Here is a 12792-nt window from a genome sequence, read left to right as displayed (position 1 = left end):
TCCATCCATCTTTTTTCGAATATCCTCTTCAGACCCTGCACCGGTCGCTAGTCAATTATCGGACAACTTTTTCACACTCGCGTTCACACGGTCTTTGAGAGGGACGTAAACTCAGTGAACCACTACATCATCACCAGGGACTTATTAGTGATCATTTGACTTTTTAATGTATGATATCGTTAGCTGAATCAGAATCCTCTTTATTTGCCAAGGATGCAAAAAACACACAAGGAATTTGCAGTGGTAGTTGGAGCTGCTCTAGTATGACAATAGACAGCCATTTTGACAATACATACTTTTGAGACATAAAAGCATAACAATACACTCTGGCGAGTCACTTATTTAATAGCAAGCGGGAAGAAGCTGTTGGGATGTCTGCGGGTTTTAGTTTGCGTTAATCGATAGCGACTATCTGAAGGAAGGAGCTGGAAGAGGTGGTGACCAGAATGTGGAGGCTCCAAGAGGACTTTGCATGCTCTTGTCTTAGTTCTGGCAGCGTGGAAGTCCTCAAGTGTAGATAGGGGGGTACCGACAATTTTTTCAGCAGTTTTGACTGTCCGTTGCAGTCGGAGTTTGTCCTTTTTTTTTTTTGTGGCAGCACCAAACCAGACTGTGATGGATGAACACATGACTGATTCCATGACGGCTGTGTAGAACTGCCTCAACGGCTTCCGTGGCAGGTCATGCTTCCTCAGAAGTACATCTTCTGCTGGGCCTTTTTAAGGATGGCGTTGATGTTGGTCTCCCGCTCCAGGTCCCGAGAGACTGTAATTTCCAGGAACTTGAAGGTCTCTACGGTTGACACAGGGCAGTTGGACAGGCTGAAGTGGCACCTGTGGCGAAAGATGCTTCCTGAAGTACACGATCATCTCTGCAGTCTTGAGCGTGTTCAGCTTCAGGTTGTGTCATTACGCAGACTCGTCACCATCTTTGATGAGGCCGATGACTGTGTGGTCGTCTGCAAACTTCAGGAGTGTGACAGCTGGGTGCGTTGAGGTGCAGTCGTTCGTGTAGAGAGAGAAGAGCAGTGGAGAGAGGACACATCTTTGGGGTGCCCCGGTGCTGATGGTGTGTGTGTATGGATGAGGTGGCCTCACCTACTGCGTCCTGCCTGTCAGGAAGCTGTCAATCCATTGGCAGATGGCAGGCGAGATGCTGAGCTGGAGAATTTTTTTAGGAGAGGAGCTCGGGGATGGTTGTGTTGAACGCAGAGCTGAAGTCCACGAACAGGATCCTCGCGTCGGTCCCGGCGCCGTCAAAGTGTTCTCGGATGAAGTGCAGTCCCGTGTTGACTGCGTCATCCGCAGACCTGTTTGCTCGGTACACAAACTGCAGGGGGACCAGCAGGGGACCTGTGCCGCTCTTGAGGTGGTCCAGCACGAGGCGTTCAACGGACTTCACGACCACAAATGTCAGGGTGACAGTCCTGTAATCATTCAGACCCGAGATTGCAGGTTTCGTGGGGACTGGGATGATGGTAGAGCGTTTGAAACAGAGATGAGAAATGTTTTAGAAGCTTTACTAGAGAAGACAAACAGTCCACTCCTTCAAACTTTACAATTAAAAAAAAAAAACCCAGATATGAATCATGTCATTTTTCAAATTACAGATCTTTATGCAAGAGGAGACTGAGGGCACTAATGAAATGGGCCACTGCATCAAAGTGGACACTGTGGAGTATAATACAGTACAACACTGGAGGAGAATGAGGGCCTCGTACTTACTTCTCTGTAAGTAAGAAGATTTTTATGCGAGAGGAGACTAAGGGCAGCAAGGAAACTGTCTCCATTTTGCTGGAGTGGCTCATTTCCTTTCTGCCCTCAGTCTCCTCTTGCATAAAATAATATGCTTAGCCGTGGCCACAAAGGAAATACATGAGACCGTCATTCTCCTCCATTGTTGTATTATGCTCCACAGTCTCCACTTTGCTGCAGCGACCTTTTTCCTTGCTGCCTGCAGTCTTCTCTTGCATAAAACAATATCCGTAACCATGGCAATAAAAGGTAAATCCACAAGACCCTCGTTCTACGTTGTCCACTTTGCTGCATCATCCCATTTCTTTGCTGTCCTCAGTCTCCTTTTGAGTACAAATCCCATGACCAACATGTAAATACACGAGACCCTCGTTCTCCACCATTGTTGAAATCAATTCCGGAGGTCCTCGTTCTCCTATATAGAGTTTGTTAGCGCGTCGTGGTGATCTCAGCGCAGGAATGCGAAACCTCCAAAAAGCGAGGCCAGCGGAGCCAGCAGTCATCTTTATCCGTTGACATCTACGGAGAAGCCACTGTCCAACATACCTTTTTGTTATCGCTGTTCGTGAATGTCATTTAAGGCCGCCCCAGGCTAGCTGTGTACCCCAGCCTGTGTCCGTGCGTGCGAGGAATGCGGACGGACTGGTTTTTACGTCCAAAGAAAGTGCTTCTAATAAGCCTAGCAAACATCGACTTTTTTGACTACTGTTGCTTTCTCCTTTCAAATTCCGGAGGCAGTTCATACTCATTCTGATGGTTTTTATTTCACATTTCTTCTCTGTTCGCGTCGGCGTGTTGTTGCGGTTGTCGAGTCACAGGCGCACATTGTGCACGTGTTCGTGTGTGTGTGTGTGTGTGTGAGAATGTGCGCGTTTCTATGGAGGCCAGACGTCAGGCAGACTTAGCGGCGCAGCGACACCGCGCTTCTGTTAGCCGTGTGAAAGCGAACCTGCTGACCTCACGGTGCTCCCACGCGCAAACGGTGTTAACTTTCTGACACAAGTGACCGTGTTTTTGTTTTGTTTTTAAAAGTTTGCAAGAGATTGATTTGGTTATGAAACTGCAAAATGGCTGTTAAGCGATGGAGAGAATAAAGTCAGTTTTGTTTTGTTTTGTTTTTTTTAGGTCAAAAGGTGTATTACAAGAATAAAGACCTATTTTCTTAGAGCAAGGTTTTTTTGGCAATAGTTTTTTTTTTTTTTTTTTTTTTTTTTTTATTAAAGGGAATGGAAGCATCTTTTCCAGAATAAAAGCCATAACATTACAAGAATATTTTAGTTTTTGAAATTTGCTTTGTCGCAATGGGACTATCTTCCCTCGTTTAAGTTTGACTTGAATATAATATTACCACTTTGTCCTGGAAAATACGACTTTATTCTTGTAAGATTATGACTTTTCATCCAAACGAATGTCTTCGTTCTTGACAGGAATGCAACTTTGTTATCTTGAAAAAATACAACTTTATCCTCATAACATGACAACTTTTTCCCAACAAAAAATCTTGTAATGTTGCAACCTTTTTTTGTCTTTTCTCAAAACTGTTTGAGAACCCCTGCTTTTCTTTTTCCACCTGTCTGCTGGGATTCTTTAGAGACCAAGAAGTTTTACTTTATTTTAATGGTGTCATTAGGTTTTATTTCTCTTCACACTTACATGACAGGAGTTTCCCTGTACAGTAAATAAAGACGACATAATGACACCAGTTACCGTCTGTGGCAAACGAATCCACTTTACATTATTTCCCATGGGGATTACAAATGTGTGTGAATGAAATTAGAACGATTTAGAAGTAAAGCAGTCATTTCACAATGAAATATATTAAATGTCAGTCAAGTATGTACTGTATTGGGAAACTGTAGTCTTGACTGCCCCCTGGTGACAGAAACGGTCAGTGGCATTTTTCCCATGGTGTGAACTCTTTTCTTGACAAGGAATTTAACATTAGGACTTTTATTGGTAATCCTACCTATGTGCATAGTTGAGTACACTACATCCCGATGTATCGTTTGGCGACATTGACACTACTTCCTCGTGTGCGCACGTGTGCAGGTAAGGACGAGGCGCGCGGCCAGCTGGACAGCGCGCTGCAAGACGTCAACGTGCGCTACGCCATCCTGGAGGAGACGGAGAAGAGGGCCGTGTGCCGGGCGCTCATAGAGGAGAGAGCGCGCTACTGCACCTTTGTCACAATGCTGAAGCCAGTGCTGGTCGGTGTGTGTGCGAAGATTAATGCAAGTAGTACGTGTGTTGATTGTGCCCTTTGTGTTATTTAGGACCACGAGATCAACATGCTGGGTGAGGTGACCCACTTGCAGACCATCCTGGAGGATCTCACCACGCTGACCGCCGAGCCCAATAAACTGCCACCAGCTAGTGAGCAGGTACGCTCCACTACCTCCTCCTCCTCCTCCTCTGCCTCCTTTTCTTCTCTGGCTGGATTTACACTGCAGTTCCATTTGCCGAATTCCGATTTGTACGGTCATCCCCCACGTATTTGTGGTTCGGCATTTGTGAATTTGCATATTTGCAGGTTTTCTCTTTGGAGCTTATCCTGAATTATTTGCTCAAAATGTAATTTTTGCGCGCCAGCCAAAGCAATAACCTTATTCGGCGCAATCTGATGGAAAATTGTTGTTTTTAGGTTAAATTAACTGCCTGCAACACGTTCCAAACTTAACTATCAATCTATCCATCTATCAAAGAGGTGCTGCTGACTCAGGGAACACCCTGCAGTTTTTGTTTTGCCTTAAAACAAAGATATAAGTGAAAGATTCACATGTCAGCTATATTGAAATTGTGGAAAACTTTATTTATTGTAGGCAACTTTAGGGGACCATTTATTTGTTCTAAGTTCTCATTTAACTTAATAAAACATGCTGCTGAGCCCGAGAGCTACGTAACTACATACATACAACCAACCCCAATTCCAATGGAGTTGGGACGTTGTCCTTAAACTGTTTGTTCATTTTCTCACGCACTTGTTCACAAAGAGGTGAGCCTCGCCCCGTCTTTGCTTGCGACTGCCTGAGCAATTCAGGGAAGCTCCTTTTCTAGCCAATCACGGCACCCACCTGTTCCCAATCAGCCTGTTCACCTGTGGGATGTTCCCAACAGGTGTTTGATGAGCATTCCTCAACTTTCTCACTCTTTTTTATGCCACCTGTCCCAGCTTTCTTGGAACGCGTTGCAGGCAGTTAATGATTATTTGCTCAAAACAATCGAGTTGATCAGTTTGAACATTAAATGTCTTTTCTATGTAGTGTATTCAATTAAATATAGGTCATTCTGTTTTTATTTGTTTAACACAACATTGGAATTGGGGTTGTACATTTGTTTATCGCTGGCGTCGGATGAAACATCCTGTGTCCAAATTTGGTCCATTTCAAACTTGTTTATTTATGTATTTATTGTTAAATACAAATGGATGCTATTGTTCAGTAACCACATGGGTCTGAAAATGGCCTACTTGAGATAAGAAAAAAAAAAATACAAATCTTTTTATCTACAAAAATTCCAGCGTAGTCACCTGAGTGTTTTATTTTTTTTTTCTTAGGTGATTTTGGACCTAAAAGGTTCCGATTTCAGCTACACCTACCAGACGCCTCCAGCCTCTCCCAGCAACACGTTGTCCCGGAAGAGCAGCGTCAGCAGGTAGGATGTGCTCTCAATCACTGTAGCTTGCTTTTACACTTATTTTTTTGCAGCCTTTAACATGTTTTTAACGTCTTTAACGTTTTTTATTTTTTTTAAATTTTTTTTTTTTTTAAGCTATCAGTCTGGAGCAGTGCGCCACGTCCCTTCCTTGGACTCCATCAGCTGTGCTGTGGATGGAGTGCACATCCAGGTAACCTCGACTCTTAGCAGTGCATTTTGTATGCATATTTAATCAAATAAAGTCAGCAGGACCAAACCTCGGTAAAACGAGACGTACACAAAAGGTATTAAAAAGAAGACGAGTGACTGTCTGTTCGTGGGCAGCCACATTCTTTTCTCCCGCTAGTGTTTGGCACTTCCATTCTTTTGCCCATGTGCAGTGGACCTAACGCGGTTTGCATTTCAATATAATGAAATTTTCACTGATCTATTGACATGTGTATCCACTTGCTCCAGGCTCAAACTGTGCAGGCGATGTTTGAAGTAGCGGCGAGGCGTTTGCAAAACGATACTTCTGAAAAATACATTTGTGTCTATAATTGATATTGAATGACAAGCTCACAAAAAGCTTTTATATGCTGACTGAGTTGAACTCTCAGGAGATTTGCATGACGATGGTTTGAACTTTCATGTCTTTTGTGAGACTTTTATGGCGTGGTTATTTTCTGGAACATTTTGATTCAATGTCAAATCGTGGCACTTTTGGGAGCGGCCTGGAATGCCTCGTGTTTGACTTCTGGGGGTCCCCTGGCTTTTTTGCAATTAGTAAAACCTTTTTCACCTTCCAATTGAATATTCCTCCTAGGAAATAACGAAAGAAGAAATCATCTCATCCAAGTTTCGTACTTCCATCATAAAGGTTGAAAATACTATGCAAGTAGTTGTTGTCAACAGTTAGACTTGAAGAGCACCTAAAGTCCAGTTCTGGAGAACTCTGGAGTCCACCACTGCCTGTTCAATAGCACACACGCTAATGTTTCACTGAGTACCCCTCCCAAAATGACCCCCCCCCCCAATAAAAATAAACAAAACAAAAAAAAAACCACACCGCTTCTCCTGTGTGTAGCAGCGCTCCTCCCAGTATCTTCTGATTGGGTGCGACGAAAGCGGCCGCTCCCTCAGCGAAGGGAGCTCCCCGTCCGGCCTGGGTGGCCGGCAGGGCAGCCGCGGTCGCTTTGGTTATGCCGCCGGTCCCGGGCGGCGCCCTGCGCCGGGCCGCCGTGTCAGCCGGCGTGATACGACCACCGTGAGACGCGCTAAGTGCCTCCATTTTTTTTCCTCGTTTGGTGCTTTGTGGTAGCTCTCCGCCTCACCGCATCCCCCGCCCGCCTGCTGTCGAGTGCCTGGTGGTTCTGCGCAATCATTCATTTTCTTCATTTTTTAAATTTGGAATTGTCAATCAAAAATGAAAGTGACACAAAACATCCATCCAACCATTTTCTTTACCGCTTATCCTCACGGGGGTCGCGGGCTGCTGGAGCCCATCCCAGCTATCTTCGGGCGGGAGGCGGGGTACACCCTGAACCGGTTGCCAGCCAATCGCAGGGCACATAGAAACAAACAACCATCGGCACTCACATTCACACCTACGGGTAGTTTAGAGTCTTCAATCAACCTACCACGCATGTTTTTGTATCATGCAGACAGATGCACGCACACGTTTCACAAGTGACTCCGTCAGCTGCAATAATAGTCGTGACTATTAGTTTCTTTGTCTACATGTTGCTTCCACCGTTTGTGTTCAAATAGCCATGACTTAAATGCACTTACTTTTAACTGGGAAACGGAGTAATTAGTATTTGGTTGTCACTGCGTTAAGATTTCAAGGTTACGTAAACCCGAGCAATTAAATATTCAAATCAAATTCAGTCCTGTGGCTCGTTTTTCCATTTTGTATTTTGGATCTGAGCAAAAAGTCGAACGATGAAAAATCAGGCATATTTTTGTTTTTGTGCTACATTAACAAACAAATGACAAAAATAAGTTCTGACTCGTTTTTTTTTCCTTTTTGATTGCTAATTGAAAATTAATGAACGCCGGATTCCACACAACCATGCCACCAGTATTACCGCCATCGGGATGCATCGAAACCATTTTCATCCATTTTGGGTTTCATTCCCTTGTTGCATTTAACGTCCTTGTCGTTGTTTCGTTGTACTCAGTCAGACGTCTGCCCAAACTGACCTTCTTGTGTGTGTGTGCGCGCGCGCGCGTGTGACAGGATGCAGTGGGCTCCACCAATCAGCCGGCTTCTGCGGGCGCGGGAGGTGAGAACGGCCTCCTGGCGCCCCCGCAGGGCGCCCACACGCATGGCGAGAGGGTCCGCGCCATGTCTGCGTCTGGAAAGGTAGTTAAGTCCGCCCATCTATGCCCAATTCTACGTGGCATTGTCTTGAAAGAGGTTTGCTGGAGATGATCGCCTAAGAGTACATGTCAATTAAAACCTATCCCTTCAGCCTTGTTCCGCCCGGGATCAGCTGGCCTTGACTCTGGGCGCGTTGACGTCGGACGCGCCACGCAGCAGCCGCGACTCGCTGCACTGCTCCAGCGGTTACAGCACGCAGACCACCACGCCGTCCTGCTCCGAGGACACCATCCACACGCACGGTGAGAAGCACGCACGCGCCCGCCCGCCCGCGCGCTCCTTTCGTTCACCCCCGCGACCGTTTCGAGCGTTTCCGTCCGTCCGTCATCTCAGTTTTGTGTTGTTTCTCTGCTTAAAAACTTCCTTCCTTCTCTTCCAGCTGTAAAGAGAGAGCCTCCCCTCTATGGTAGGTCTCTGACTGTCTGCCCTACCTTTCCCTCTTCCTCATCCCGCTTGCATCGCCCCCTTGCGTCACATTCCTTGAAATTGTGTACTTTTTAAAAGTTTAACCTTTATTCATCCAGGTAAGGCAATTGAGAGCAGGTTCTCTTTTGCAATGTCAACCTGGCCGCAGACAGCAGAGTAATAATACAAGGCAAAATAAAAAGCAAATACAAATGATGTATACAACAAAGTGGACAATTGGTGTGTTGGATGTGCGCCTTTAAGGGGTGTGGCCTAGTGAGTGACGTCAGACGCTAGAGTCAGTTAGTCCGGTTATATAGCCTACGTACAAGCATCCTGGTGCATCGGCGACCGTGGCTCTCCTTGCCCGCGTGCGATGGCATCACAGTGACGGATTGCTCCATTTGATTTGTTTGTTGTGTATGAGTTGCTAAAAGGTGCTCAATGATGTTGGGTGATGATGCCATTGAACAATTACGTTTGACATTGCACGGGGGCATTGCTCAAATATATCAACAAAACAAGGATTTGATCATCTCGATTAGTGTGTTTAGCGTCACATCTACATCTGTAACTGTAGCAAAGCTTTGTTTTATTCATATTTATCTTTCTATATATTTTTTTTACTCAAGCGTGCCAAGTCAATTTTGCAATACACATTGGTCTTTTTGACTGTGTGTCGATAAGAGAGAAAATGCGTGCGTTTTAGTGTTTGAGTCGCTTATTTTTTTTTTTTTTTTTTTTTACAACTCGCAAAAATTTCCCAAAAGGATTTGGTTTGTTTTAGCTAAGGGTGCGTAAAAATATCGATGAATCGATGCATTGCAATATTTCCTCCCCCAATTCGGTATGGATTCATTGAATCCTGTTAATCGATTGAGCTCCTCGCCAATGGCGCGTGCTTTGCATGCCTCTGGAACACAGGAAATAGACAAAGGTCAGGTCTTTGGTAAGCTGTGCTAGGTAGAATTTTTATTTTCATCACAAACTCAAAACTATTTAAGTTTACGTGCACTTTACTTTTTCAGTGTTAACAGAACTGTTTTTTTTTATTTATTTTTTTTGCTTTTGTTATTGTCTACATTTTTCCTCTCTGTTCTAATTGCTCAAAAATGAGGTGACCTACCACATACAGTATGTTCACGGGCATGAAAATAAATACTGTAATTCTTTTTGAATTGGCATCAAAGCATTTAAATCAGTATTGAATCAAATCACAACACTAGGAATTGAAATTGAATTGAATCGCAACCTAAAGAATCTAAATCGAATCGTGAGATTCTTACCAATACCCAGCCCTAGTTTTAGCATTTGAGTGACTTTTGAAAATAAAGTCACTACGAGCAAATAAAGTACTACGTTGCTGTCAGTCATACGTCTTTTTTTTCCCCTCTCCAGTTGACTACGAGTCAATTTCCCTCCACGGGGACAGCGACTCCATCTCCCTGCACCACCTGTCGCATGGCGGCGGCCAGTCGGACTTTGACAAGTCCTCCACCATGCCGAGGAACTCGGACCTGGGCTTCCAGTTCCGGAAGTTCGCGCAGTCCAAGCGTCCCGCCTCCACCGTCAGCCTGCTGGCCGAGACGGAGCTGGCGGGCGGCTCGCACACGGCGACTATCCGACGCAAGCCGTCCACCAAGCCGGCGTACCGCAGGGGCACCATCAGCGGCGGGGTGCCTATCCCCATCTGCACGCCGCAAGTCCCCGTGGGGGCGGCGACCCCGGGGAGCGACGAGAATGCGTTCATCGCGTCCTCCGGGGGAGGCTTCGGTTACAATAAACTCTACACTTCCACGCAGAGCCTCAGCGCCCTGCCGCCCTCCTCCACTTCATCCTCGTACTCGCCGTACTACCAGCTGGTTCCCGGTCAGATGCCCATTCCGGTGCCCGTGCCCACCGTTCCACCAGAGGGCGGCATTGGCAAGCAGCAGCGACTGCAACAGCTACACCACCAGGTGCAAATGCAGCAGTTTCAGCATGAGAAACAGAACCGGCTTCATGACCAAATCCAGACCCAGACCCACATCCAGAACCAGATCCAAGCCCAGGTCCAGACCCAAAACCAGCAGCACAAACAGAAGCTCTTCCACCAGCAGAGAGGCCAGCTTCAGGCCTCCAATGCCCAGCAAGAAGACTCCATCCTAGGCTACACGGATCAGGAGCTGCCCCCTCCGCCCTCCAGCCTGGACCTGGACCAGGACCAGGACGCCCTGACGCAAGAGAGAGGGGACAGGGACATGCTGAAGCTGATCAGGAGCGTGACGCTCAAAAGGACCGTGACCAACGATCGCTCGGCCCCCCTGCTGCCCCCGCCGGCCAATCACAACTGAGACCACTGCGGCTATCTTTTTTTGTTTTTTGTTTTTTTTGCATAGTGTTGTGCGCGTTTTTGCATTTTCACACCTTTTTGCCTTTCGTTTTGATTGTCTTCATATTTTTGATCATGAGACTCGCTAGTAAATTTTCTGGTGAATCTCCGCAAGGAGTTAAGCTGGAGAATTGCGCTCTCCTTGCCCACGCATTCGAGGGCATCGCAGTACCTCAACTGCTCAATTTATTTCACTTCACCCAAAATTCATGTTCCGAGCGAGCGTATCTGAAGCTGGCTTGCCTCGCAAAGCAAAAACAATCAAACAAACAAAAAAAAACATTTCAGTTCGTGCTTACAAGTCAACCTTCCGTCGATTCTCAGAATTCCTGATTGATTCCCTTGAATCCCTTAGTAAGGAGTCACTTCCTGCTTCCAGATGATTCCAGGACAGGAAGTCTGGCTGGCCTGGATGCGCTTGATGAGCTTTTCCCCAGACTCCCGACGGGGTGGGGTTTAGTAATTCACCATCACGCATGATGCTTGGGCTTTTTTTTTTTTTTGGTGCTGATCTTCATGACTGGAATTAAATGTTGACTAAAGCTGATGACTGCGAATACGTCGGACGAAACGGAGCTGAGTCAGCAGTTTTAGGATGGAACAGAATCCTCATAATTGAGCTGTTTTTTTTTTTGTTTGTTTTTTTTTTAAGCGTAGTTTTTATTTGTTGACATAGCGGGACTATGAGGAGAACAAGCGCACTAATGTTGCCGTTACTTTACTCAGTTTGGCCACATGATGGCGCTCTTGGCTTTCAGCATCTAGTTGAGGGTTAGGTATGCTTTTTTTTCCAGTCCATTCGCAAATTGATGCAACCATGATATATATATATATATAAAAGTTACTCTGAGGTTTTAAATATTTTTTTTTTTATCCGTTTAGCTGGATTGATTATGGTCGGTTACATCGTATTTAGTATGAAAAAGTACGAATGTCATGCTTGTTTTGTGCCTCTTTTACGCTGTGCAGGTTTAGCTGACTTATTCAAAAGACTGACTCTTTCTTCAATGTTTTTAGTTTTTGGTCGGCCCTGTTAGTGTCCGCGGTCACCACGGTTACAGCTTAGCTGGCTTTCTCTCTCGTGCTATCTGGTTGTATATATTCCTGATCAAATGTCTGTACACACACATTGTATTTTTCTGCATTGGCCTCGTCTGATATGACGCCGACGTCTTATTTTTCTAGAAGATCCTTTAAGCGAGTCGGAAACGTCCCGGTGAGGGCACAAACCAACGGAATGTACTTGTATTTCTTTCGTAGTTGTTTTCCCCTCCACGCCGCCACGCTCCTTGCGTGTCGAGTCATCACCATCATAATAATTATATTGACAGTGCTCGTCAAAACCAATCGCTTGTTGTCTTCTTTCATACTTTCTCGAGGTATTCGTTTGTCAATATTTGTACTTCTGTGCTTGTAGTTTTCCGTACAACAACGATGGGCTTCGTAAGCGATTAATCGAGGCAAAATGGAGCGCGCTGCTTGTTTGCCCCTCCCCCCCACAAAAATGCAAGTGCAACAAAATGAATTGTACATTTTGTTAACCCATTTTGAAAATGAAATATCAAGAAAAAGACAAATTAAATGTAAAACAAAATGTAGATAAAACGTCTTTGGCTGGCCGTATTGTTTTCTTATTACATTTAATATATATATATATATATATTATATATATAAACGAAACAAGGGAAGAACAAATTGGATTATACAATATTTTTAAAATACATTGTGGAAGCAGGCGTTAAGAATATTTATTGAGCAAAGCAAATTTATTTATAGAGCGCATTTCATACACAAGGTAACTCAGTGTTTTACATGATTAAAAGCATTTAAAAACAGAAGAAAACAGTTTATAAACATTTAAAACAAAGAGAGAAAAAATTAATAAAAATACAATTAGAACAGCGTACAGTGCAAGAACTATCTTTTAAGAGTGGAAATGCTCTAGAAAGCATTTTTTTTTTTTTAACCTGGAGTTAAAAACATGCACACTTGGGGCTGACATCAATTTGGGGCTGTTGGCAACTTACTCCATTTGTATTGAGGGATACTCTCCCTCCCTTAAAGGTGTTTAAAAATTATTTTCAAGGAAAGCATTAATGTTGTGGGTCGAATTTGCTAATTAGTAAAAAAAAAACATTTTTTTTTTTTTTTAACACAACTTTCACTCAACTTCCCAACAAAAACAACAAATTGAGTTTCCAACAAAGAAAGAAATTGCACAAAAAAAGAGCGCAATATCGCCA

At 44.6% G+C, this 12792-nt stretch overlaps 1 protein-coding gene across 5 annotated transcripts in view; it reads left to right on the top strand.

The window, feature by feature from the left end:
• Positions 1–11896, top strand: part of mtss1 (MTSS I-BAR domain containing 1) — a 38792-nt gene extending 26896 nt beyond the window's left edge. For 4 of the 5 annotated variants that reach the window (XM_061784404.1, XM_061784401.1, XM_061784406.1 and 1 more), the window contains 8 exons: positions 3804–3961; positions 4028–4135; positions 5308–5405; positions 5523–5598; positions 7630–7755; positions 7865–8015; positions 8153–8179; positions 9577–11896. In XM_061784404.1, the coding sequence (XP_061640388.1) occupies positions 3804–3961; positions 4028–4135; positions 5308–5405; positions 5523–5598; positions 7630–7755; positions 7865–8015; positions 8153–8179; positions 9577–10511 (1679 nt within the window). In that variant the 3' untranslated portion in view covers positions 10512–11896. The remainder of the gene's footprint in view (positions 1–3803; positions 3962–4027; positions 4136–5307; positions 5406–5522; positions 5599–7629; positions 7756–7864; positions 8016–8152; positions 8180–9576) is intronic. The other variant, XM_061784402.1, reaches the window with a different exon arrangement.
• The last annotated feature ends 896 nt before the right edge of the window (positions 11897–12792 follow it).

The sequence above is a fragment of the Phyllopteryx taeniolatus genome, chromosome 9 (assembly GCF_024500385.1).
Source record: "Phyllopteryx taeniolatus isolate TA_2022b chromosome 9, UOR_Ptae_1.2, whole genome shotgun sequence".
NCBI lineage: Eukaryota > Metazoa > Chordata > Actinopteri > Syngnathiformes > Syngnathidae > Phyllopteryx > Phyllopteryx taeniolatus.
The sequence above is the reverse complement of the archived record's forward strand: the minus strand, read 5'-3'. Positions and strand labels throughout refer to the sequence as shown.